This window comes from Monodon monoceros, unplaced genomic scaffold (assembly GCF_005190385.1).
Source record: "Monodon monoceros isolate NGI ecotype Baffin Bay Population unplaced genomic scaffold, NGI_Narwhal_1 Super_Scaffold_1, whole genome shotgun sequence".
NCBI lineage: Eukaryota > Metazoa > Chordata > Mammalia > Artiodactyla > Monodontidae > Monodon > Monodon monoceros.
The window spans coordinates 80,258,949-80,286,519 of NW_021703765.1; the positions used below are offsets into that span (position 1 = coordinate 80,258,949).

The 27,571-nt window shown below is 49.7% G+C and overlaps 1 protein-coding gene across 1 annotated transcript; it reads right to left on the reverse strand.

Moving 5' to 3' along the window:
* Positions 1–2,749: 2,749 nt before the first annotated feature.
* Positions 2,750–27,349, reverse strand: VPS37B (VPS37B subunit of ESCRT-I). Its single transcript, XM_029216839.1, has 4 exons — positions 27,184–27,349; positions 6,113–6,284; positions 3,965–4,047; positions 2,750–3,305 (listed from the first exon to the last, which is right to left on the reverse strand). The coding sequence occupies exons 1-4, from the start codon at positions 27,292–27,294 to the stop codon at positions 2,802–2,804; spliced, it is 870 nt and encodes a 289-aa protein (XP_029072672.1). The 5' UTR covers positions 27,295–27,349; the 3' UTR covers positions 2,750–2,801.
* Between the last annotated feature and the right edge of the window lie 222 nt (positions 27,350–27,571).

The following is a 27,571-nucleotide window of genomic DNA, read 5'->3' on the forward strand; positions in this document are numbered from 1 at the left end:
TGAACTGGAAGGGCAGTGAGAGGGAGCGGTGTCTGGTCCTTATTTGCAAGGAAAACAGCTTCGGCAAACAGACTAAAGCAGATGGTTCTCTCACCAAATCCAAACCAGTGAAGGCTGGTGTGAGCTGACTGCACCTAGGTCCTCGGGGAGCACACGTTGCGGTGGAGCCCCGCAGTGCACGCAGCACCTACCGGTCCGGCTGAGGTCAGGCACTGGTCCTCCCTGGATGTCCCGTGAGCAAAGCAGCCCCGACGAGGGAGGAGAGAATCACACGTGGCTCTGTCCAGCCCAGCGCCCCCAGGGGGGGTGGACTGCAGATTTGGCTGTAAGCTTCCCAGCAGCCACTGGGAAAAGACAAAACTGTCAGTCACATTCTCATGAACAAAAGCAAGATGATTTCTCAGGAAACGCTTCCCTCTTACAGGAAAGCCATAGCCGTGTCTCCTAGACACCCTCCCGGCACTGTGACACGAAGGCAATGGCATCTGTTTAGAGGACACAGCGATAGGGAAGCTTTCACGGGGCTGCTTCGTGCTCGTGTTCCACAAAGGCCCCAGCGGGCAGTGAGGTCCCTCCTCCCAGCCGCCAGCAGCGCATGACTCGGCCACGGGTCCCCTTTAAACACCTGTGGGCGAGTCTCAGAGCAGAATGCCAGCCACAGGATTGTATCATTTACTTGAAATCAGCAGAGAATGTTCTAAGTAGAGTTTCCATCAGCTGTGCAGCTGACCTGTGGACAGAAGCCGGGGGGCGGGGGGGAACTGAGCCCAGGGGGCACCCTGAGTCCCCTGCTGAGGCCCTGGCAGGGCAGCTAAGACCCCAAAGACACCCCGACACAGGAGGAGCGCGCTTCCTCCTGCCTCTTTTGGTGCACATTTGAGATTCTCGGCTCAAGAACCACCACCTCAGTGGCCTTTAGTTTTTGTAACTTCAGAGCCACACCAGTCAGCCTCGCTGTTGGAACGCTGACTGCTGATACTCTAGAACCAAACACGTCATGAGGGTCCCCAGGCAAATAAAGGACAGGGCCGTTATTAACAATTCTCTATTTATTAAAAGGGGTCTTAACAGCTTTACAAGCACAGTTCAGATGTGGCCCTGGAGACGGCAAGGCCAGCCTGGCGGCCCCTCCCCCACACCAACACCGAGCTCACACGTTTGGCTGTGCCCCTTGCAGGTGGCAGAGGTACGGGCTGGGTGGCACCACTCTCGAGATACACAGACGTTAACAGGCCCACCTGATTGGCAGGGCAATAAATCGTCCTATACAGCTGTTCTCTTTAAAAACAATTACAATACAGTGGGAGTTCAAGTCCAGGAGTAGAAATGTACAGTAACTGAGGACAAAGGTTGGTGGCCTCACCCAGGGCCTGCCGGGACAGACCCCATTTGAGCTCTGCCTGGATTCTGTCACCTGGGCAGCAGCCAGTTGGGGAGTCACAGGCCAGAGTCAGGAGTTCCACAACTGAGCACACGGGCCTTTTTTTGGTCAACAGGTGGGTGGCAACGCTACCCCCAGCCCCGCCTGGGGCCCTGGGAATCCGGCACACGTGGCACGCGCAGATGAGAACCCAGGGGGCAGGCACAGCCCGGGGTGTTGCCAGAGCATCGGAGATTGTTGGTACCTCCCTAACACTGAGGGGCAGGCTTTCTCCAGACTGAGCTGAGATGCTGCTGGCATCCCTCTGTCACACCCCTGCCCCAAGGCCCAGCCAGAGGCAGAGAATATTGGCTAAGGGCATTCTGGTTCAAGGTGGGTGGGCTTTTCTTCCACCTGCAACACAACAAGGAACGCAGACAAGCCCCTCCCGGAACGCAGAGCCGCTGGGGCAGCAGCGGCCGGTGACGACGCCCCAGCGCCTGGCCGGCCACTCCTGGCACCAGGTAAGCTAAGGCACAGCACGGGCCCCGCGGGGGCAACCGTGCACTGCTTGCAAGAAAGGAAACTGCGTTCACTTCATCTGCACCCTCAACCTGCTCAGAACAGTATGTGCATTTTTCATAAAGTTTCCCTGAATGGTCTTATGAGTGTCAAAAAAGTTTTCTTTCCCAATATAAAACAGGAAAATCACACACATAGTAAAAATATTGGAGGAGTACTTCTTCATAGAGAGCCTCGGGCTGGCTCGAGGCGGAGGCAGAGGAGGAGCTGGGGCCGTCATCTGCTGTGCAAAGTCCAGCTCCCGGCCACCTCCTCACCCGCCGCAGCTCGCCCGGCCCCTGGACGTGGCAGGGGGCCGAGTGCAAACTCCGAGGGTGGCTTTGAAGCATCCAGGCTCGGGGGAGGGAGGGACTCTGAGGACTGCCCGCCCCACACGGGTTCAGGAAGCACCTTCTGGACTGGCCCACCCGACCGGCCCCCAGCAGAGGCCGCGGTGGGCGGTGGGCTGGGACCCACAGAACTGTCTTGAAAATAAAGCAGAAATGATGAACCATGCTTATTAAATAAAGCTGCAATGGGAGGACCACAATCCTACGTGGGAACGGAGGCGGGAGCGGGGGAGACGACGACTTTCCCCAAACTCACGAATTCAACACCAGACTGAGGAATCATACCGAGAACACAAACCAGCGCGGCCGCGGGATGCCCGGCTGAGGCCCAGCGCACAACCGCCTAGGTGTCCACAACCAGGGTTCTACGTGTGCTTACCACTGACCTATGGCTCTACAACCAGATGGACGCCCTGGCCCGAGCACCAGAGCCCCTGGCAGAGCAGCCGGTGCTCATGGCCTCCATCTGCGTGCGCGGACCCGGCCAGCAGGCGCCGGCGAGGGAGTCTCACGGGGAGGACGAGGGCCGCTCACTGGAGGATGAAGCCTGGCTGGTGCGGAGGCAGCCGGGGCGGGGGTCTCTGGGGCAGTGCCGGCGGGTACGGTGGCAACACAAACTGCTGCAGGGAGAAGCCCTGCTGTGCGGGGAGGCCCCCGCGCGGGGGCAGCGGTGGGCACTGCGCCACTGGGTGCAGGGGGCCCTGTCCTGAGCTCAGGGCGGCGGCGAACGGCGTGGCTAAGCGTCCCGCAGGCACCAGGGGCGGTGGGGGAGGGATGCGCCGAGGCACCGCGGAGGGGGGCCCGCTGGCCTCCGGGGAGGGGTAGGGCAGGGGGGCAGTGGGCGCTGGCTCGGGCACCCTGGGGGGCAGCGGGGCCGGCGGCAGGCCCTGCGGAAGTCTCTGCCCCTTCAGCACCATCTCCTGGAGCTTCTCGATTTTAACCCTTCGCATGTGGGCCAGTTTCCGCTTGCTCTGATAGACATCGATGAAGGAGTCCAGGGGAAGCTCTCCGTCGAGAAACTTCTCTGCCATGTTCTGGAGGAGCAGGAGAAACCCGGTTCACGGGGCAGGTCAGCCATGAGGACACCCATCCCTTCCCTGTCCCCAGCCGCTCCTGGTGCCCCACCTGGGCCGAGCGAGCGGGAAGAGAGGTGCTGGTCCCACCTGCCGGACAGACGGCGGGCCCTGGGGAGAGCCCGCCTTAAGGTGAGGGGCCCGAGCTGCTAAGCCCCTGGCCGAGACCAGCGTTTCCCTCCCTCCACTGGCTGCGCCCTGCCAGCCCCACACGGTCAGCAGGACAGAAACTCGCTCGCGCCAACGAGGGCCACCCCGCCCGACGGTTCCTCAGAGCACTCGGCCTAGTCCGGCGAGGCTACAACCACACAACTTTGGACCCTGACTCATTTCCTTACGGCTCAGCGAGGCTTAAGCCTCGGGTGCTCAGCTGGTCGTGCCCACAGGCTCTGCCCGGCCAGCTGACGCAGACAGGACGGGCGCCGATTCACAGTGTAGTGTGCACCCCTCACCTGAGGACCAGACCGCCCCCGCTGCCTCCCTGGCCCCCAGGCTGGCGCTCTCCCCAACCCACCGGCTGGGCTGCCCACTCCGCGCAGCCGGCAGGCCTGGCCCTGGGGGAACTGGGCCCAGGCCCAGGTAACTGCCCTGGGGCGTCCCGCTGGGCTGGCTGGATTTACCTCGGTGTCCTCCTCGATCTTGGCCCCTTCCGCCTGCAGAAGTGCTAACAGGGTCTCCAAAGAAGCGCTGCTGGACTGTTTATCTGGAAGAAGCAGGAGGCACGAGAGCGTGAGGGGCACTGGCACACCCTCAGAAACCACCATGACCCCCGGCCCCTCAGGACGACACGCTCCCCCAGTCTCCTCCCCACTTCCCTTTCGAAGAAAGAGTGTACTTTCGCTGGACAGGCGACAGGAGAGTCACACCTACTGAGCTGACTTTCCAGGAAGCTGAGAGGAAAGGCCGTAACGGCAGCCGGCGTCACCCTCCCGCCTCACAATACAGGGGCGATTACTGAACGTGTGACCCAACCTTGCAACCTAACCCTGCAATTCACCCTATAATTTATTTCCTTTGGAGTTCTGAGTGATAATTTACATAAATACATAAAGTATACACATCTTAAGTGCACCACCTGAATTTTTACATATACAAACCCAACCACCATGACCCAGACTGGGATACAGAATGTTCGCAAAGGCTCCCCAGGCCACTCCCAGAGGTGCTGACCTCCACTACCCAAGAGTCCTGCCTGCTTCTGAACTTCACACAAGTGGAATCACACAGTATGTGCTCTGTGCTGGCCTCTTGTGCTCAATACCACGTCTCTGAGACCATCCGGGTTGCTGAACACATCAGCAGTCCATTTCTTTCCGCGCTTTGTGGCCCTGAAAGCTGTGTAAGTGTCACAACCGACCCATCATTCTGTACATGGACACTTAGACTGTTTCCAAATTTGGCTCTCACAAGGCAAACTATAACGAACATTCTTGTGTGCATCTTTTTTTTTTTTTTTTTTTTTTTTTGTGGTACGCAGGCCTCTCACTGCTGTGGCCTCTCCCATTGTGGAGCACAGGCTCCGGACATGGAGGCTTAGCGGCCGTGGCTCACGGGCCTAGCTGCTCCGCGGCATGCGGGATCTTCCCGGACCGGGGCACGAACCCGTGTCCCCTGCATCGGCAGGCGGACTCTCAACCACTGCGCCACCAGGGAAGCCCATCGTGTGCATCTTTTGATAGACATGAGTAAACGTTCGCTTCTGTTGGGGAGACACCCAGCAGTGGAACTGCTGAATCATAGAGCATGCCTACTTTTCACTGTAGCAGGTGCTAACAAACAGCTTCTCCAATTCTCACTCCTCCCAGCAATGGAAGAACCGCGCATCCCCACCAGCACTGGTGTTGCCAGTCTTTTCACCTTTACTCATTCTGGTCGGGTGTGTTACAGTGCATTTTTACTGCAGTTATACAGATATAGGAATCATGGTATCGGACGTCACTGTACACTTCACTGAAGGGGGTGATTTTTTAACCTTCTCTCTCCTTTTTTGGGGGGGGGCTATGCCCCTCGGCTTGTGAGATCTTAGTTCTCTGATCAGGGATTGAACCCAGGGCCACGGCAGTGAAAACACTGAGTCCTAACCACTGGACCACCAGGGAACTCCCCTTTTAACCTTCTCTTAATCTCAGTTTCCTTGAAAGCTACCCCCAATGCACTCAGGCTTCAACAATAGTCAATGCCTGCGTCACTTCATAATAGCTGCAAAGTAAAGTGTGACATTAAAATAAAGTATTCCAGTGATGAATATTTTTCAACATTAACTGTGAGGACGTAACTTCAAGGATAAACCATTAGTTGTATATCATAATTCAGAAAATTGCCTTTCTTCTATACTGTTTGGAAAAGGTAGTCTTGTTTAAAAAGTAGTCAAGGGCTTCCCTGGTGGCGCAGTGGTTGAGAGTCTGCCTGCCGATGCAGGGGACACGGGTTCGTGCCCCGGTCTGGGAAGATCCCACGTGCCACGGAGCGGCTGGGCCCGTGAGCCATGGCCGCCGAGCCTGCGCGTCCCGAGCCTGTGCTCCGCAACGGGAGAGGCCACAACAGTGAGAGGCCCGCGTACCGCAAAAAAAAAAAAAAAAAAGTAGTCAAGTCTCTTCTTCTAAATTACTGACACAATCCTATATATAAACTATTTTTTCACAGCAGTAATGACTGTCTTAATCTGAAATTGTTCCATAATAACATTTCTTTCCTGGTTAGTGCAACAGCTTGAAAATGCAACCTTCCCTCAGCTCTTTATTCTTGAAAGATCACCCTAAAAGAGTTACCTAATTTGGTCTTTTTTATCTGATAGGCTTCAAAGAGCACCTGGAGTTCCTGGTATTTTTGGGTCAAACGTGCTTTCAGAGAGTCCAGCTGGGGCTGGTAGAGAAGGTTTCCTTCTGCCAGGCTCCGGTTGCTGGCCAGCGTCATTTCTTTGTTAAGCTGAACATTCTGCGTCTGCAAAGACCATACAGGGTGATGAGAACCAGCGTGTGAGCCCCGAGCCCCACCCCCGGGGCCACCGCAGCAGCTTCCGTTTGGCTGGGCAGCTGCCCCCATCCCAACGCCAGCCCTGATTTCTAGTTTGGACGCTGCTCCCGTTCTTAAAGAGCGAGACCACTTCCTCTCCTTCAGGCCTGCAGGACGGGCTTTGTCCCAGGACCTGCTGAAGCTTTTACCCCAGGAGCTGTGCTGTGACCGGAATTCCTTACCACTGCCATTGTGCTCTTAGGAGCGAACGGCTCTAAAGATTTAGAGCTAGAGTTTTCCAAAACGAGTTGCTGCTGCTCCAGAGAAGTGAAAGAATCACTTTTTATCAGAGGAGGGCCAGTTGGCATGGTGTCAATTCAGGCTTAGTCATCAGGCTTTGAGATCAAACGCGAAAGCCCGAGACCCTGGGAAGGAATCCACTCAGGGGCCCTGTTCTACTCTGTCCCTACGCCCAACACCAGCTCTTCACGTCTGAGCAGAGGCTTGAGCCTCCCCAGCTCTTGACCGCTGGTCCATCAGCACCGCTGATCCAAAGCTGGGGGCGGGGATTTATCTGCCCGACAGGGGTCCTGTGCTTCCGGGGGGTGGGGGTGACAGGTCACGTGTGGGTGGAGAAGCCCGCCTGGACCTCAGGGGTGAGAGGGGTTAATGTGAGGTCTGAGAAAAGGTGAGGAAGTCCTAATGAAATGTAACCAGAAGTACACTGAATAAAAAAGCAAAAATACCAACGTGTCTTACTTCTAGTTCAGCCCCCTTTCCACTTGCTGCTGAGGGCTCCTCCACGGCCTGCAGCCACCTCGCTTTCCGGACTTGAAGTCTTATTTGCCCCCGTTTCTCTCCAAAGCTCTCCGTCAGCCCCACACCAGCCATCCTGCCCTCCCCTTGATATTTTCTACACCCCACCCCACCCAGGCTATTTTCTCTGCTACTTCCTTCCTCTTGCTCGTCTGACTGTAGGTTCCTGGCCTTGCTGCCTCCGCTTCAACCCCTCCCCCTCCAGCCATACCCTTTGGCGCTAGTGCACAATTCCCAGCACTCGTGCACGCACACACGCACACGCGCACACGCGTGCGAGAACAAAGAAAGAGCCTTGGATGCAGGTCTCTAGCAGGAGGCCCTGACCACCGAGTGGGGGGCTCCTCTCCTCAGCAGACACATAACCCGCGTCTCTCGCACGGCCCGCAGGGCAGGGCCCTCAAGATTAGGCTCAGGGTAAAGCAAAAGTTAAGATAGAAAATTAAGCCTCTAGCTCAATACTATGAAACTAGCACGGTGGAAATACTCTCCCCTCTCTCACTGCTGCTTTCAGCCAGCAAGGACTGTGAGGGCTGGAAGGACCTGGTTTAACTGGGTTCCTGGTCCTGCAGACTGTGGAGGGGTCCTGGGGGGCTCCCAGCACCGCCCCAAGCCCTACCCACAGCAGCTCAGCCTCCAGGTACATTGCATCCAGAGGTCCTGCAGAAGAGCCTTTCCTTCGATTAAGCCATTTAAGGGAACATACAAGCCAACCATTGCACAGCCACCCTGGAAAACAGCTCGGCAATTTCTTTTAAAACAAAAGAGGTAACTACCTTACCATCCAGAAATTGTACACCTGGGCACTTACTCCAGAGAAATGAAAGTGTGTGTTCACACAAGCCTGCACATGCATGATCAGAACGGCCGTCTCTGTCATCAAAAGCTTGAAGCCACCCAGGTGTCCTTCAGCAGGTGGACGGCTAAGTGCAGTACTACACCCACACCGTGAGCAGAAAGAATGGGCTACTGAGACACGTGCAGCTTGGACGGAGATCCAGGGGACAGGCTAAGCGAAAGAAACAAACCTGCCCAGAGGGTCACAGGCTCCAAGATTCTGTGTATACAACATTCTTGAAAGGACAAAACTACAGAAATGGAGATGGATTCGTGGTTAGGGGTAGGGAAGTGACTGTAAAAGGGACAGGAAGGCTCCTCGTGGCCACGGTGCCCTGCTCTGACCATATCTGTGTCAAAATTCTGGCTTGGGAGTGGACTAGAATTTTGCAAGATGTTGTCAGTGGGGGAACCCGGGTGAAGGCTACGCAGGATCTCTGTTATTTCTTACAGCTGCATGTGAATCTACAATTATCTCAAAATTTAAACTTTAATTGTAAATAAATAAAACAGACTATTGATGAGATCTTTTGCTCTGACTGGTCTCATCTGATGGACGGGAAGGGGCAGGTATTCAAGGCCACCGTCAGGACCCACTGCCCCGTGCACGCCATCATTCTGACTCAATCAGTTCTGTGTTCAATAAACACTTACTGAGCAACTGTTATTTGTCAGGCCCTGAGTGAGGCCCAGAGAATTGAGAGGAACAGGCACCCTCCTATTCTCAAACTGAGAATCAGCGAAAATGGAGCCGAACTCGTCAGGCCCTGACCTCTGAGCCCTGGGGTGACCTGGTCCTCACTCGCCCCGTCCCAGCAGTTCTGAGAACCAGCCAAGCTCTCCCTGAGCAGGCCCCCGGCTCCGCCTCACTGCCCGGCCCCAGCTGAGCACCCTGTCCGCAGAGGCCTCCCTGGCCGTCCTCGCTAAGCCAGCAGCCGCCCTCTGTCACAGCACCTGTTTCCTTCCTGCCACCAATGGCAACCAGTGAGCACTACGTTTGTGCGCCCGCTCACTGTTACCCCCTTTGGGTATCCTGTCATCTGTGGTGTGCCAAACAGCCAGCACACAGCAGCCACTCAGCAAGGATCTGCTGAATCAATCAGAGAGACCCTCTCATCCCCTAAAAATCCAGTCACTTGGGGATACATCTGGCAAACTAGGTGGGTAACAAAACGCAGAGTCAAAAAGAAAAAAACCATGAGCTGTGCTTGCCAAGCAACAAATGCCCCAAATCTTTTATGCAACAGACGGGCTCCCGTAATAGAGGAACCCTTGGGGACTGTGGTGGAGGGTCTCACTTGTCCTGGATCTAAGGGCCATCCGATCAGGAGTTTCCCCAAGTCTTCAGCGCAGGCAGACCACAAGCACAGGGGTCCCGAGGGGCCACTGGAAAGGCATCGCGTGAGGGAAGTACACCATCCTAGCACCGCCAAGTGCCAGCCTACCGCGGGGGTTCTCAGCATCAGCTGAACTACCTGAAGGCAAGGGGGCGCTGACAGGTTCCCCAGGCCCAGCCCAGCCCCGGATGAGCCCGATTCTCTAGGAGGGGACCCAGGCCTAGAGAGTGTCTTCAAAGCCCCCAGGTGATCCTTGCCTCACAGTTCCACCCTAAAATATATCTACGAATAAAGCTTATTCTCCTGGGGTCCAAGTCAGGTCAGAATCACTTCTCCTACAACATGTCATGCACTGAATGCAGAGGCAAAATAAAACTCCAACCGATGCAGACGACCGTCACGCTGGCTGTACTCTTTCTATCCCCGGGTGCTCAGATGTTTTTACAAGACTATCAGGAAATTCTCAGTGGCCACCCAGGGCACACCCGCACCCTCTCCAGGTGGACAGTGGAGACAGTGGTGGCAGGAGCAGTGGCCAGGGCGTAGGCTGAAGTGGGGAAAAGCCTCTGATAAAGCTCTTCCAGCACAAGCATCGGTGCCCAAACACGCCTTTGATGCTGCATTAGAGAAAGACCTTCTTCCCCAACATTCCTTTTCATCATCCCAGTTGAGGAAAACTGGGAGGAAGCAGCCAGACTTGTTCTATCGTTTGCAAAGGACTCGGGGGGACCCTGCACACCACACTCAGCAAGGCCTAAGTGGCAGCCACCCTGGATGACGTGCAGTCTGACTCTCCAGCCCCTGTCCTACTGATCCGAGGACCCGTGCGAGAGCAGGCCTCGTGCGGAGCCATATACCCTGAAATTGAAAACTGGGTCCCAGCCTCTTGATGGTTTCTCATGATTCTTTTTCTTAACCACAGAGAAATCTTTCCAGGAAATAAACTCTCTGTGGTAATGAAACATTTTTATAAATGTACTCAGTTTCACTTCAGTTTCCTTTTCTGTTCAAAATCAAAGAAAACTGAGATGTGTGATAGCATTTACAGTAAGATCCATTTATACAGTGATTTCTGCCCATCTGTCCATCCGTGAGCAGGGCTGTCTGAACGGATGGTCACCCAAAGCTAACAGCAACCTCTCAGTGGTGTGACTTTTTTTTTTTACTTTCCTCTTTCTACTTGTGTATAGTGTTTGAATCATTTATAATAAGCATGTATAAATTTATAGAAAGTAATTATGTTTTAATTAAAAAAAAAAACCTGTTAGGTATTAGTAGAACCAGAAGGGCAGAGGCTCTAGGGAGATAAGCTGCCTTTGTTTACAACAAACAAAAAACCAAGGTCTTTTACATATACTTGTCCAGGCAGAGTGGGAGGCTTATATCACTATATGAGGTTTTCACAGAATGTACATTCTACCTCAAATGCACAGGTCATTATTTATTTGGGTTGGGGGAGTGTGGAAGAAAATAAAGTTGGTGAGGAGGAAAACAGACATAAACTCCCCTCTGCATGACACACGCAGTAGTTACAATTGAGAGGCACTCGGGGCCAGGACGGGGGCCTGCCTGCGCCCCACTGTCCAGAGCTGGGTCAAGGTTTGGGTCTGCAGTGGATGTTTTCCAAACCAGATGCTTCCACAATGTGAAGTTCTGATTTAAGCTGGCCTGTCTGCCCCTTCAACTATAATTATAACTGTGCCTTCCTATAAACACTACAATGGGCAAATCTGCCTATGTTTCCAAGCTAAATCTTTTATGGAAAAATACTCAGAGTAGTCCCTTACTCCCCCTTTACACTATAATATAATCCTTATCATAACAAAGTAAACGACATTATTGAATTATGTTAGCAAATTTCAACAAAATAGATGGAAATTCTTGATCGTACTAAAGTTCTTTAAATGCTCAAAACCCAGTAAGGACACGGGAACTGAGATAAAAACACAGGTTTGGGGGATGTCCCTGGCGGTCCAGTGGCTAAGACTCTGCGCTTCCATTGCAGGGGGCACAGGTTCGATCCCAGCTCAGGGAACTAGATCCCCGCATGCCACGAGGTGCAGCCCCAAAACAAAACAAACCAAAAAACACAGGTTTGCCCTCTCACCTACTGCGATGCTAAGAGGCCTAGTATTTGTACAAAGTAAAGGATCCCATTTTATTTAACAAGTAAACATTCCGTCTGGTAGATAAAACACTCCTCACCAACAACTTTGCTCGAGCCCCTGCGTATAAAGCCCCTCCTCAAAGCCCTGCCCTGGCTGTGGCTCGGGGCCTTTTTCGACTCCGAGAGCCGCAGGAAAAGCTACACACGCTCTCACTCCCTGATCGCCGGGTGCTCTCTGAGGCACAATTCACCGCTCCATCCATCCCTGTTTAAGTGTTCGGCTCGAAGCTGAACTGCACCAGCCCTGAGGGTCTACACCCACCATCATCTCCTTGTAAAGAACACCTTTACTACACGCCCCTCGGCTCCCCCAAGCTGAGCGCCCCCTGTTGCGCCAGAGACCCAAATGATATAACTGAACGGGCTTTCCTTCAGCACACAGCGACAGCTGAGCTCTTTTCTGTGGCCTCACAGAGCACACCCCTGGTTTTACTCCGAATTGTAGTTCACGGTGCTTGTCCGTTCATCAGTTTATTCATTCATCCAAAAAAGGATTTTCTGAGGCACTGTTACGCGCTGACCCTGGGCAGGGCTGGCGATGGACACAGGGGTGAACGAGGCAGGCCGGACCCTGCCCTCGCGGAGTGCCCCTCGACTGAAGACAAATTAAACAAAGTCACACCAACAGCTATCACTGTATCACAATGGCGTTTTAACTCTCCTGCGAGTGACGGATGCTTGTAGTGGGCTGAATGATGGCTCCCCAAAAGAAATGTCCACATTCTAATCCCTGGAACCTGGGAATGTGACCTTATCTGGGGAAAGACTCTTTGCAGATGTAATTAAGTTAAAGACGACAAAGGTCATCCTAGATTACCTGGGTCGTCCTAAATCCAATGGCAAGTGGGTTTATACAAGGCACACAGAGGAGAAAGTCATGTGAAGACAGAGGCAGGGAATGGAGTGATACGGTCACAAGCCAAGGAGGCTAGCAACACCAGAAGCTGGAAGAGGCAAGGAACGGATTCTCTCCTAGAGTCTCTGGAGGGAGCATGGACACCCCTGATTTAGGACTTCTGGTCTCCCGGATTGTGAGAGAATAAATTTGTCTTGTTTTAAGCCACCAAGTTGTGTAATGTGTTATGGCATCCAGAGGACTTAATCCAGGCCTGGAATCTTCCACCTCTCCTTGAGATCCACTCTCCATCCTGCTCTGTGCCCCAGGGGCCAACTGGCTGAACCACATCCACCACTTAGGCCCCTTGCCTTCTGGTTCTAGCTGGATTCAGCGATGGGGACTGAGGGTGGGACGAGAGTGAAATGAGGAGGGGGTTCTCTGGGTCCCCTTCCTCTGGGGTCGCTGTAGGTGAGCAAATCCCCCACCCCAATCAAAAGCAGCCCCCTCTCTCGTTCTCCACACCCAGCTCCATCCCTCAGGCCTGAGGCTGAGAAGTGCACACCTGTGGCCTGTTCTGCACCAGCCCTGGGGGAGTCTGAGCGCCCTGTCTCGCCAAAGACCTGACTGACAGAGCTGGAATGGCTTTTCCCAGGAAATACAATGACGTCTGAGCTCACGCTCACCCTTCTGATGAGAGCATCAGGCCCCTTAAGAGGAAAACTGAGCCCTGTTCACTCCCCGATCCCCAGAGCCCAGCACAGTACCCAGGCCAACGCATGCCTGCTGCTAAGTATGTGTCTACCTCAGCCTGGAGGACGCTTGATTGCTGGGCCTCAGGCCACCACCTGCCAGTTGTTAAAACCTTGCTAAGCTGTTCTGAAGATTAGCTTCTTTGAATGTTTATAATAAATGTTTAAACAGTAACATCACAGATGAATGCTCGTTATTACAACCAACCAGGTGAGACTATTTGCACCCCTACTTTACCACAGGAGTGACCACAGTTTGGGAAAAAAGCATAAAGGGAAAAAATTAAGATTATGACAGTGATTGCTCTAAAGCGAAACGACCCATTACTGCATAGACATCAGACATGCAACACACATGTGGAGACTCACTAGAGGCGGGTAGAATGTGGGAGTAATGTTTATGATTGTCATGGCCTGGAAGCCACAATACTTTACACATCTTTTTTTTTTTTTAAGTCACTCATGAACTCCAGCACCTAGACTACGTACGGCTCATAACAGCCACCGCAACGTGCTCCAACAAAGCGGCTTGCGCATTTCATTCATTCATTCAAGAAATACTTAAGAAGCAGCATCACGTGCCAGGCTCTGGGGGAACAACAACCAGAACACAGCCTGTCCTCCTGAGCATAAGTCTCCGCGTCAAGACCGCCAGGAGATGGGCGGTGTTCAGCTCACATGGCCTAACTCCAGAGGGCACCATTCACCCTGTACTGCAGCCTGTAGCCCTGACTGCATTTGCTATTCAAAGAAAAGGCTCAGGGGAGGAGGACACACGTATATGTACGGCTGAGCCCCTCTGCTGTACGCCTGAAATTAGCAACATTATTAATCAGCTGCACCCGGTACAAAATAAAAAGTTTAAAAGGAAAGGTTCAGCGGAAAAGAAATCAAACAGATGCGGACTTAAAGATTTAAGTAAGACAACTTACTGGTGGTGACGTGACAGCTTCACTCTCGCCAGCACCTGACACAGTTCAACAGTATCTGTGAACATTTCTTGAGTTCTCACCGCGTGCTTGGCACTGTGCCACCGTCCCTTCACGCATTATAGCTCCTTAATCCTCTCAGCGAGGGTGAGACAGATTTGTCCCCATTTTACTCAGGAAAAAGGAAATGCAATCTTTGGGAGGTTTAAGAGATCACCAAAGTCACAAGTGCCAGGAAGTAACTCCAGAGGTATGACGTTAAGAGTTAGGGTATGCTGTCTCCAGGTGTGTTTTCTACAGGATTACACCACGAATTATGCCACAGAACCTACCCTACTACACAAAACCCAGTCTACCACCACTTCTCTATTTTCAAGTTCCAGTAATCACCTAAATTTCATTTCTATTTATGCCTCTCATGTACCCTTTTATTAGGATATTTCAAACACAAAGCAAAAGCAGAGGTAAGTATAATGAATCCCCGTGCGCCCTTCTCCCAGGTTCAGCAATTAGCAACATTTGCCAGTCTTGTTTCTTCTGTACTCCCCACTTTTGGGAGGGAAGTATTTTAAAGCAAATCTCGGCATAATATCATTTCACCCGTAAAAACTTTAATATGTATCTTTAATGGGCAAGAACTTCATAACTCTAACTACAATGCTGTAACTACACTTACTAAAAATTCTTTAATTTCATCTTTTGTATGTATTGGCTTGAATTCCTCTGAGCATTCTGCCTCATCTGTTTGAGTATTGGAAATAATTTACATAGGAAAAGCAGGATGAATGTTTGATTTCGCCACCCCTCCACTTTTAAAGCCAACTTTTAGAAGATTGAGTTAGTGCTCAAGCAACCTCCAAAAACGACCAATAAGCTTTTTCTGGAGGTGTCATTATTAAGTAACAGATTTTTAATCAGCTGTAGTCATTAATCTTCCTAATGCTCAAATTGTCCGTGGCCAGTGGGAGACACTTTGAGCTGGCTCTTAGGCTGACATACCCCAGAGGTTTGACAGCTGCCCTGCTCTCTGGTAAAACAAGATGTCCCAGACCAATCTGTACATTTGCTGCCCCTAACTCAGGTGGGTCCTTCTCAAAGAAACACTGGTTCCTTTTGGTGGGAAATTCATTTTGATTTTGATACTTTCCTCTCCAAATAAAACTAAATAGAAAGTTATATATAATACAAAGATACAGAATGAAAGAAATCTTAGCCTTTTACTTTCCACTAGAAAAGTTCAGGTTGCATTCAGACTTTAAACATAGCAGGCTTATGGATTAGGTGATAAAAAGGTTGGCACGCATTCAGCCAGGTTAACCTCGTTTCCTTTTGTTGTGCTACACCTGATCTAGTTCACCAATTAATTTTACAGTAGGTTTCACCAAAGTCACATGCAATTTGAGTTTGGGCTTTAATACTAAAGGTTAGGTTATCAGAAAACCCAAATTCATCTTCCATTCAGTGAAAAGACCTTCCCAGTGATGCACTCATTTCACCAGAGTCTTCCATTTGAAGGCGGGCTTTCAGGTGAAGCCTGTAATCCAAGCCTATAATATCCCAGAGGTGACCTGTAAACACAACCCAATGTGGCTTGATTCAATCCAAATGTTCCCTGAGTTTCTATGAGAAAACTTAACAGTTGCTGAGTTGGACTGTTTAACATGTTAAAAAAATTAAGGATATGAAAATACAAAAAATCCAGTGAAAGAACTGTAGAACATTATGAAACTGTTCTAAAATACGATAATCTCCTGCGCTGTGTGAAACCATCTCCAAGGCTACAGCCTACTCGGGAAAGTAAATTTGCCAGCTGCTTATCAAACGTTCCACTGAAACAACCACTCAACAGAACATGTTAGATTAATAAAGACTGCTACTTCTGATCGCAGATATCAAAATCCTTCTTGTTGAGAGAAACTTGCTGTCCTCAGAAAGTAGCAGACACTCGACCAATCCCTTCCATATGGAGCTAACTCCATCTTAAAAATTAGTATGTTACTGTAAGTGCAACTGACCACAGGAAATGCAAAAAGCTAGGCTTGAAAATAAACGGACTCGCCCCAGGGAAGAAGTGGTCTCAGCTACACAGGATTTGATTGTTTTCTACTTCTGGCAGGCACAACATACCAGGGTGTTCCGTTGTATTTTTTTTTTTCCTAGAAGACGTATTTCCTAATATTCAGTGGGGGGGGGGAGAAAAAAACAAGATCTGTCCCACTTCCTGGACTTGTGTGGATAATAAATGTTACCTTCCTAGTATCACTGGCCTTGTAACTCCTGGGGACTCTGCGTGGAAGAAGGGATGAGGAGCAGAAGGCAGGATGGGGCCCAAACTGAACACAATGTCACCTGCCTCTGTCCCTCAACTCCTAAAAGCAAGGGGCTTATCACACCTGGCCCCAGCCTAGTCCTACAGAATCAGAATCTCACAGCAGGTGAGCCAGGACACAGAGAAGCCCTCACTTCATATAATCAGAACCAGTCAGCTGCTGGTTAACTGAGCAGTTTGGTTAAAGCAGTAACTCACTAAACACATAGAATTTTAAAGACCTATCCATTTTTTTCATTTAAAGCAAAGGTCCTTTCTTAGAGAAAGGGTCCACTAGCCCGATTTCCAGAAGTTCTTTGCCTAGGCCACACCCTCTCATGTGGGGAACCTGAAGACACTGGACAAGCAAGATGAGAGCAGAATCCTTCTGGAATACTAGCAAGCTTTTTTTTTCTAATGAATCACCTTATAGTAACTCTTTCCAAAGCACTCACTTACAGTTTTCACTCTCTTTTCACGCACAGTTCCTCGGTTGCCACAGTACTTAATGAAATCATGTAATTACTGTAACAAAATCAGAATGAGGGACTTCCCTGGTGGTGCAGTGGTTAAGAATCTGCCTGCCAATGCAGGGGACATGGGTTCGAGCCCTGGTCTGGGAAGATCCCACATGCCGCGGAGCACCTTAGCCTGTACGCCACAACTACTGAGCCTGTGCTCTAGAGCCCATCAGCCACAACTACTGAGCCCGTGCGCCACAACTACTGGAGCTCACACGCCTAGAGCCTGTGCTCCACAACAAGAGAAGCCATCGCAATGAGAAGCCTGCACACCACGACGAAGAGTAGCCCCCACCCACTGCAACTAGAGAAAGCTTGCACGCAGCAACGAAGACCCAACGCAGCCATAAATAAATTAAATAAATTTCAAAAAATAAAAAAAAATATATCAGAATGAACAGGTCTGAGAGAAAACACACTTGACTCTCGGTAATCACGCAACTGTGGCACGGGAGCAGAAATGCCCGGGCATCTAATCAGGGGGGGGGGGGGGGGGGGGGGGGGGAGCATCAATCGTTATATTTGATGAAGGGCATGGAGAATGCCAATTACTGGAACACTTTAGTTAAGTAGAGGGAGGTCAATTAAGAGCTTCCACCGTAATTTAAAAATCCAGATCCCTCCCCCCCCCCCCAAAAGAAAGCAGCCTACAGAAGACAGAATTTCTAAACTTCGCTTTTCTTATTAGTAGTTTCTTGCCAAGACAACCAACCAAAGCGTTCACTTGTTTAGTGAGGGCTTTGGGGTTTTCCCCTCTTCACCACAAACTACAAGAAAAGCATGTATGAGAGTTTTCTGGGAGAGTCTTTACACAGGTGCAGATAAGAAAATGCCTATCCAGGTAGATCCCAGATGTATATCAAGACAACATCTTTTGACAATTTTGCTTTTACATTTAAAATACATCATGACATGAACTTTCCAACACCTGACTCAAGAATTCAGTTTGATAAAAGTTTACTCTCACATGACTGAAATTATTCATCTTCTATTCAGTATGAGAAAATGCTATTCTAATAACGAGATTTTTTTTTTTTAGTCTGTGGGTAGAGAAAGGGATTAGTCAAAGGAGAATGAGTTACTCTAAATTATTCTACTTAAATTTCACAACAAAAAAACTGCAATTATAAGTGATGTAGGGAATAAGATGTTCTAACTAAAATAATTGCCTAGATACTTAAGACTGACTCATTTTCAAAAAAATTAAGTGTTGATATTTTAACAGATTTATGCTCAAAGATGTTAACCGCAATATAATTTATGAAAGCCAAAAAACCCAGTACCTAAATATCCAGTAATAAAGGACTAGTCACATAAATTGTGGCATACCCACATGATAAAATACCATAAGCCACTAAAAATGTCATGTAAGGATCTTCTGACAAAAAATAAGAAAATGCCCAGAGCATAAATTTAGATTAAAAACAAGTCAAAAACTCTACATGCAGAATGATCCTAGTGGTAGAAAACACGTAAAGAAAATGTATAAAATGTTCAACCGTGTTTATCTGAGCGGTGGTATTACATGTGATTATATTTTTCTTCTTTATAGTTGTATTTTTAAATTTTTTTATAATAAACATGTTAAAAATGTCATTTTTTAAAGGTTTGATCAATTGGGATCAGAAATCTTAAATCTTTTTTTTTAAAGAAATCTTAAATATACTTCCTTGCTTTATTTTTAATTAATTAATTTATTTATTTATTTTTGGCTGCACTGAGTCTTCATTGCTGCGCACAGGCTTTCTCTAGTTGCGGTGCCTGGGCTTCTAATTGCTGTGGCTTCTCTTGTTGCGGAGCATAGGCTCTAGGTGTGCAGGCATGTGGGATCTTCCCAGACCAGGGCTCAAACCCGCGTCCCCTGCATTGGCAGGCGGATTCTTAACCACTACATCACCAGGGAGGTCTCCTTCCTTGCCTTCTTAAACAGAGTACATGAAAGCACAAAGGACAGCCTCTGATGAGACAGAATCATCAATATCAAGTAACTACAGTGGGTCTATGATAAACCAATATCCCTGGACCATGGAAGCAGATGGATACATTTATGTCCTTAAATAAGCATTTGCCCAAGTGTGCCCCAGGGAACCTAGCCCCACCAGACTGAGTTCTGCCATGGAGTAAGTGTGGGAAATACAACACACACTAGCTGTAAGAACCAAACCAAACAAAGCAAAGCAAAACAAAACCCCTCTTATTTCAGCAGGTTCCCCAGATTTCTTGCCCACAGAGCCCTCTTTCTGTAATCGCCATTAACAATCCCAGAATTAGGGAAGCACTACCCTAAACCAGCCTCAGCCACTTCATTCACAGCCGCCACAGCGTCATTTACTGGCGTTCATCATGGTCACGCACTGTGTTCCACAGTTTACAAACATTATCTTACTTAATCCTCCAAAGTCTCATAAGGACGGTATTTTAATTCTCCCCTTTTAAAGATGAGGAAACCAATGTTTAGAAAGGTTAATCCGTGTCCGAAGTCTTCTAACAACCCAAATCCTATGCTTAACAGCTGATCTTACATTTTTGGTGCAGCTTCATTTATTTCTGGATGGTGTAATTGGCTCTATTAGTTTTTCCCTACACCCTTTAAAAAATCTGCCACTGACAGATTAGCCATTGGACCAAGCATGTTGTTATCTGAATTGTGTGCAAAGCAAGACTCAGCAGGCTGTGCAATGAGTCTGGTGTAAGCCTCCAAGTCAAAGCGTCTGGCTGCCTGAAAATCTTTTTTCTCAATCCTCTTTCAGCTTCTAACTGATCTCCCCGCTTTCTGGTCTTACCCCCTCAAATCCATCCCCTCCTGGCTGCCTGAATCATCTATATAAATCGCCAAGTATGACTACACCACTCCCTGGTTTAAAATCCCCCAGTGGCTCCCTCTGACTGGAGAGTGAAGCCCAAGCTTTCTCAGGAAACATGGGGCTGTCTGGTTTCTGCCCGCCTCTCCGGACTCGTTCCCCCCACGCCCTGCCCTGGCCCCTCTAGCAAGGCCTGCAGTATTCCTGTGCACACAATCTCTGCTTCTTTCCTCTGTGCCTCTGTTCATGCAGCCCAGCCCCATGCCTGGAAGCCCTTCTCCCTCATTACCTGGTTAACTCACCCTTCCAATCATAGCTCATGAGTCATCTCCTCCAGGAAACATTCCCAAGGATCTCCCTGAGCCCTGCAAAGGTTCACCACTTCTCCCTCCCACTAGGGCGCGTCCTCACCCATACATTGAAACTGGCTTTTGCATACCTGCGAGATCCTAAAAGATGAAAACCCTGTGGCTGAGCGGTTTCACACCCCGTGCCCCACACCCCGCGCCCCACACGCAAGGTGTTCCATAAAGGTTGAGTAAATGAATAAACTTACCCTACCTCAGCTGTGCTCACATTAATGAAAGCCGCTGTCTGATGGCAAACACCAATTAGCACTTACTGTCCCTCTGCCAACCTCAGCCCTGGGCTATGGGTATGAATATAACCTCAAGGTGCCATTAGCGAACCTTGGAGATAATGTTTCTTTCAAATCAAGTCTTTTATTAACTATGACACTGCTTGTAATATAACAACTATTCAAACATCTGCTCTTCACATGCACTCTTTGGTACAATGAACGACGCTGCTCACAATTCCATGAGAAATGCGTTGAAAAGCTTTCCGCTGACATACTGCAAGGTAACCTACTGACAACAAAACTACATCTACTGCTCTATTTTCACTCTTCCCTATGAAGTAACTCTACAAAGAACTTTCCTGTCTTTGTACCACTGGGTAAGATGGTTTTCCTGAATAATGATGGGATGTGAAAACCCCACACAGCTGAGGAAGGAAATAAACCAGCTAGAACTCTTGCCCCGGCATGTTCTGAGCCTCAGCGATCACATCTGTGAGCCGCGGCTGACGCACAGGTCGTTAGAGACACCCCTGCACTGCTACCTGGCATGATCCCCACAGCAACATTCCGCTACAAATACTGTGATAAAAGCCAAATCTACAATGAGGCTGGCTTAGCTCAAGAGCACCTCAATTCTGCACATGACAATGAGGCTCAACCAGTGCAGCCTGTTTCTGGGTTCCTCCTGACTAATCTGTACGGTACAGGCACTGCAACAGGATGTCAACTTGTCTGTAAAGTCGAGTCATCGGACCCGTGTCCTTCCATGGCACCTCTTTCCTTCTCCCAACCCAATTACTCCTAATGGCCTTTCAAACTTCTATATTCTCCTTGACTTCAACAAGTGCTTGGATGAAGTCAGCCCCCAAATTTGTATCTCTAAGCAAAGCATCCCCCTGAGCTCCAGAACTGCACTCAGCTGCCTGCCAGACGATGTCACATAACTGCCCTGCTTGTCCCCCACACCCAGGCTACCACGGTCTCAAGGACCCCCTCTTCCCTCCTCCAGCCTCGCTCTGGCCCACCCTCTCACTTCCACTCAAAGCCCAGCTACCTCCACTCACTCAGCAGCACTAACTGGGCACATCCTGTGTGCCAGGCATGTGCTAGGTGCCAAAGACACAAAGATAAACGTGATAAAATGGAACCCCCAGGCCAGTCGGGGACACAGGGAAGCAAGGAACTTACAAAATGTGTCTCAAATTTCACCGAGGAGGCATACCAAGAGGCTAAGGGACCGTGTGTCTGGGACTGAGGGGGGGAGAACATTTGGAAGGCAAAGCTGATGGGGTCCCTGGGTGGGCAGGGGAGGGGGATAGACAGCTCCACAAGGGCACCATGGTGTGAAGGGGTCCAACCAGCTGGTCTGCATCTCCCCTCCCAGAACTCTAGCTCAAATCCTAACCTCTTCTCACCTGCCCTTCTGTTTCCACCTCTGACCTGGTCTTCCTGAACCTCCCCATGCCAATCCAGCCCCTGCTGCCAAAATATTCTTCCTAAAGTGCTCTTCTGATCGCATTGCTGCTCTGCTCCAAAGAGTCACAGAAACTCAGTGCTGCCAAAGGAACGGCCATTGAGTTCTCACCTGGCTCTCCGCCTCGCCAGCCTTATTTCCTATCACTTCCCTTCGCACTAGCAAATCTGATCTGGTAACTCAACGAGCCATAAAACCTGTCCCGTGCTTTCCTGCTCAGTGCCGTGCTCAGGCTGTCACTCCTTCGTGGGCCCCCACTTTGGTCAAAATACTACTCAGAGAAATAAATACCTAATTCAAGGCAGTGGCTCCCTGGCGGGTGGGGAATCACGTTCCGGATGGAGCACAGAGGGCTCTTCTCTGGCTTGGTCGTGTTTTCTTCCAAAGCCGCTTGCAGGTACACAGATGTTTCTTGTATCATTCTACACCCTCGTATAGGAATTACTGTATTTGATCATTTATTTTCTTAAATCTTACTTGCCTATCAAAGTCCATCTCTTGCAGTAGGAACCTAATCTAGCCAGGAAGCCTCTCATCTGACCTTCAATGTCATTTACAATTCACATGTGACCTTTTTCTTTCTCTCTAAAAAAACAAAAACAAAAAAACTGTGGTAAAATATACGAAACATGAAACTGACCCCTTTAGCCATTTTTAAGTGCACGTTTCCTGCAGCGTTACATACACTCACATTGCTGTACCATCATCGCCACCATAATCTTTTTCATCTCCCCAAACTGAAGCTCCCTACCTCTTATTCTCTCTTGTATTGATGTCTGTGTACTTGGCTTCTTTCCTAAATTATAATATAGGGATTATACGCTATTCATGCTTCTATCCCTTATAATGCCTCGCACACAGTAGGTGCTCCACAGCATTTAAAGGAAATGGAGTCTCTTGAAATGGCAGAAAGGACACTGCATTCTATTTTGGGCAATACTACTGAATAATAACAACTTAATGAGTGTTCACTCTGTGCCAGTACCATGATAAACATCTGTTTTGTTTTTTTTAAAAAGATTTATTTATTTATTTGTTTCACTGGTTGGTTGCACTGGATCTTAGTTGCGGCACGTGGGCTCCTTAGTTGCGGCATGCATGTGGGATCTAGTTCCCTGACCAGGGATGGAACCCAGGCCCCCAGCATTGGGAGCAGGGGGAGTCTTATCCACTGCGCCACCAGGGAAGTTCCTATGATAAGCATGTTAAAGGCTTATCTCAGTCCACCCAACAACCCTCAACCCTATGGAGTAGCTTACTGCTATTATCCCCTTTATTTTCAATGAGGAAACTGCAATTGGAAAGACTGAATACTTGCCAAAGGTCACATTGCTGGTATCAAAAGCCAGTTCTGTACTATACCACCCCCACTGCACTTCTGATCAATACAAAAGAAGGAGACAACAACTACATGAAATAAGGGATCGGATTTCACCTAAGACTGTCTAACAATTCTGAAAATCTCTTTAAAGAAAGGGAGCTAGCCTCTACTGACTTCACCTGCTATTCCACTTCGCCTCACACAAACCTTAGAAGGCAGGCATGGTTACCATCCTCACTTTACAGTGGAAGCAGAGTTTAAAATAAGTCACAAAACTCTCAGGTTCTTTAAAAAGTCAGATAATACTGGATTTCAGAAAATATTCTGGGGCAGAGTAATTTTTTACACAAGCGTTAAAGTCATGGGTCCATGGAAGAGAAGTTTTAAACATAAAAGTTGAAGCCTTTATATATACAATAATGATTGTACAACAGGAACAGAGACAAACTTCAGTAGCAGACACTCAAAAGGGTTTTAAATCTTAGCTTCTAAAAACCAGTCCCACCAGTGTTCAGAGCTTGTTTGAGGAAGCAGTCCCTGGTCGGTACATTTCAATGAGCCATTGTGATTCACGAAGTAGCTTCGCAGCCCCACACAAATCACACCAGAACACGCCTTAGGGAAACAGCTTCTTCCAGACCAGACTCTTTACTTTCCACAAAACAATCTATTTTTCAGACCCTCAGAGTTTTTGCCTGTGGGCAGTTTCACTTGCCCCAGGAACAAACATCCTGAATTTGAATCCTTAGTGAATCATTAGTTAACACCAACCAATCAGCATTTCCTCAGAAAGCACACGGGGAGCAATGACCCAGGAGGTCCGGTTTAGCTGCCTAATCCCCTAAGCCACAGTTCCTTTTAAGGGAGTGCCCTGCAAGTCCAATGGGGTTAATGTGGACAGATAGAGAAAGGCACATTCCACTGCCATGAAAAAATAACTTTAAATAAAAATAAAAACGTGTACATAACAAACATCAGCCCAGAGCACAAGGGAAGAACCTACAACCACTAGGGATGTACTACATTTAGAGAACTGCATACAGACAGGAGGAACAGGAAAAGAGAAACCCATGGGCAGGGAAAATGAGAATGTCTGCAGCTCCGGCATGATTTGAATTTAGTCTCGAGCTGGACTAAAGCTCAGATGCCACAATTAAAACAAGGTAAGCGAAGCATAATGCACAGCTGTACTTAAACCTAACAGTGAATGCCTTCAAAACCCAGCCACACTTCCCAGCCGCCACAAAACAGCCCCTCAGGCTTGAAGAAGCCTTACTCTACAATTTAAAACACTTCCTTCGGCCAAAAAAAAAAAAAGCCTTTGGTTCAGGGTTAAGAGATTCTTCGCTGTGCAAGCGCTGTTCCATTTACTGTCTCATTCTAGTCCTACTGCGATACATAATCCTTTTGACCACAGAAAGGTAAATGTTTCTTAGGCTAATACCAAATAAAAATTTACTTTATAGATTCTTAAGACCCTATTAACTGGTCAGGATGATCTGTACGCATGATTGTCAGTAATCGTTCTAAAAAGAGAACTACAAATTACTAATTGCAATTACTCTTTATTGAACACTAACTGCATGCCGTGTTAAGGACTTAACGTGCACTCTTTCACATAATCCCCACATCAGCTCTAAGAAATAAATATTTTCATATATCCTTCCCCAGCAGAGGCTCACAGAGGTGAGGTGACCTGCCTGCAGTCACACAGCTGGGCAGTGGCCAGGTCTGGCTTGGAGTGTATGATTCCAGAGCCCGAATGTTCTTTAACACCAGATCATAAATGTGCCATTTGGTCAAGAGTGGACAGTTCACAAAGTATTTTCTTCTACGGTGTCTCACAGCCATCCCCAAATAAACCAACACACAGGATTAGCAGCTGAGTGAAACTACCATGGTCAGAATTTTGGTTGTTCACATCACACCAGTTCCTTCAGAAACGCACCACACACGATCAGGGTAACAGGACTTGCAAAGGGTGACCGTGGCTAGGTGAGCTGCCTGGCTAAGGTATTTCGGTCTTCACGTTCAGTTTCCTTGTTCTAAAAGCAGTACACCCTAAAGAACAAGCTTCTGCTGAGTAACTGAACTTAACCGTGTGGTCTAATCAAGAGGAGCTGGTCCTCAGTGTTTCTATAGGATACTCTGGTATGAAGGTCACCTTTAACCCCCCCCCAAAAAAATCCTGCTAGATTAATTTGCCTTTCCCTTTAAATAGTAACCTCCAGTTTCTCATGTAGCGGAAACAGGTGAAGCCGGAGTCAGCAGAATGACCTGACTTCACAATCTTCCCTCCACTAAAAAGCAGTTTACTTCTATTAATGTTCTACTAATATAACTACAGTACTCTGTTCTGAAACTGGATAGTCACATATAATAAAATAACTTGTAGGCAGTGTTACCCAGTAGAGAAACATACCTAACATTTTATTATTAAACAAGAAAATGCCTGCTGACAATCAACAAAAAGGTCTCCTGGCAACTGAAAAGCAGAGAAACTGAGCAAAGATTTTCTTTCTTTGGAGACATGAAACTCTCATTCAGTCAAGAAAGATGGATTTTGTCACTTATTCTTCTCTAAAAAGGAAAGCGCCACATGGAGACCATAAATAGGGTAAATTGCATCTCAGAGCAAGTTGTATGTGCCAAGTTGTTACAAAGCCTGGGAATACAAGGCGTGGATTAATGGAAAGACTGATACCATCTTACTACAGTGGCCTCTCTGTAGCTCAGGACAATGATCTGTTGAGGGTTTTCCAGTGATTTTGAATGTGCAACCTCCATACAAGCCCCCTTTTAAAGGGGCTGGCTCAGTGCTGAACAATCACTCCCTCTTCGGAAAGAAAGCCAAAAGCCCCCCCACAGGCTTCTGGGTGAGAAGCTCAGCCCTGTAGGCGTGGGAAGGCTCAGACTTCAGAGACAAAGGAGTAGGAATGGTAGATGGGCTGGGGAGAGCTGGATGGGCCTGGGTCCACCTGCCTGGAGAGGACCCAGACTCACAGGACTGGACTTTCAGGGAAAGAGTTCAAAAGGGCTGGGAGAAAAGGAGAAAAGAAAGCGCACATTGCAGACTCAAGAGTGAAGTCAGTTACCCCTGAGGACAAACCACGCCGCAAGGGATGCAGTGAGATATCCAGAAACAGCGGTGGCATGCCTTCCAGAGACTGGGCAGCCCTTCCACTATCAAAGAGGTGGGGCTTGGCTGTCAGCCCCCGACCTCCAGTTTATCTCCTCCCCCAAAACAGCTCTGATTGAATCCTCCTTGGCCCCAGCAAGGAAAGACACTGTGGGGCAAAGCTACCCTACTAGAATTACCACATTCCCTTCTTCCACGGACGGGGCAACTCTTACCAGAAAGGGCATCCTGCTGCCACCCTCAGACCCCTCCCATAAAACCCTGGAGAAGAGCCCCCTGGGATAACGCTGTTAAGGCCACTTCCAAATGAAGTCAGACCCTGGAGGGTCCCTCTGACACTCAGGATCCCTCAGATTCATGGACACCTCAAATCTTAACTGGGTAAGTCCGTGGCCTTGTGTCTCCCAACCCTGGAGACCTCTGCCCAACCCTAAAACCCCATCTCAGAACTACCTCTCAGACTTAGGTACAGACCCTCGGCCCCCAAACTCATCTTGGAACCCCCAATCCTTTCCTAAGATTCTATCTAGCTAGTCCACTCAGCACCTCAAAACCTATTCTCAGACGCCAATAACTGCCTCAGTCCCCCTGTACCTCTCAAGCCCCCGCCCCCCGCCCAGGCCCTCTCAGTCCAGTCTCAGGCACCCGTAATCCTCAACTACCGTCCCCTCTACCCTCTCCAACCCAGTCTCGATCCCCCAATTCCCTCCTCGCCCCACCGGACTCAGCTACAGTCATCCACGTCTCCAAATGCCCATTCCAGGCTCTCTAATCCCTGCTCCACTCCCCGCCTCAGGACCCCATCAGCCCCCACAAGCCCCGTCCCAGGACGCTTTTCCCAGCTCCGCCCCAGCCTCGGTCCCCTCACCCCCGACCCCGTCTCAAGAGCACCCCCCATTTCTCCTCCCAGTCCCCTCAACCCAACTTGAGGCACCGCGACCGCCTCCGCCTTGGGCCACCTCCAGCCCACCTCCAGCCCGCCGCCAGCCCCCGGCTCCGCGCGTCCCCCTCGAGGCCCCGCCGCCGCCGCCGCCGCCGCCGCCGCCGCCTCGAGCCCCCGCTCGGCTCACCTCCTCCATCTTCTGCACCATCTCTGTCAGCTGCCCCTCGTCCTCCAGCAGCTCGTTGAGCTGCACCAGCGACAACCCGGCGAACCGGGCTTCGCTCCCGGCACCCGCCATCCCCGCGTTTCGGCTACCGCCGCCGCCGTCGCCGCCGCTCTGGCCGCCAGGCTCCGCGGACCGGAAGCACCGCCCTGAAGGCCCGCCCCCAGCGGGGGGGCACGTGACGCCAGCCCTTGGGCCGTGACGTCATCACCGCGCGGGCGGGCGGACGTGACGTAGCAGTCTGGGCACCTGGCGGGAGGCGTGTTAGGGGCGGGGGTTGTCTGAGGAAAGGTAGGGGGCTTCTAAGGGAAGGGAAAGGAACCTGGGGACGGGCTTGTGACCCAGTGAGCAG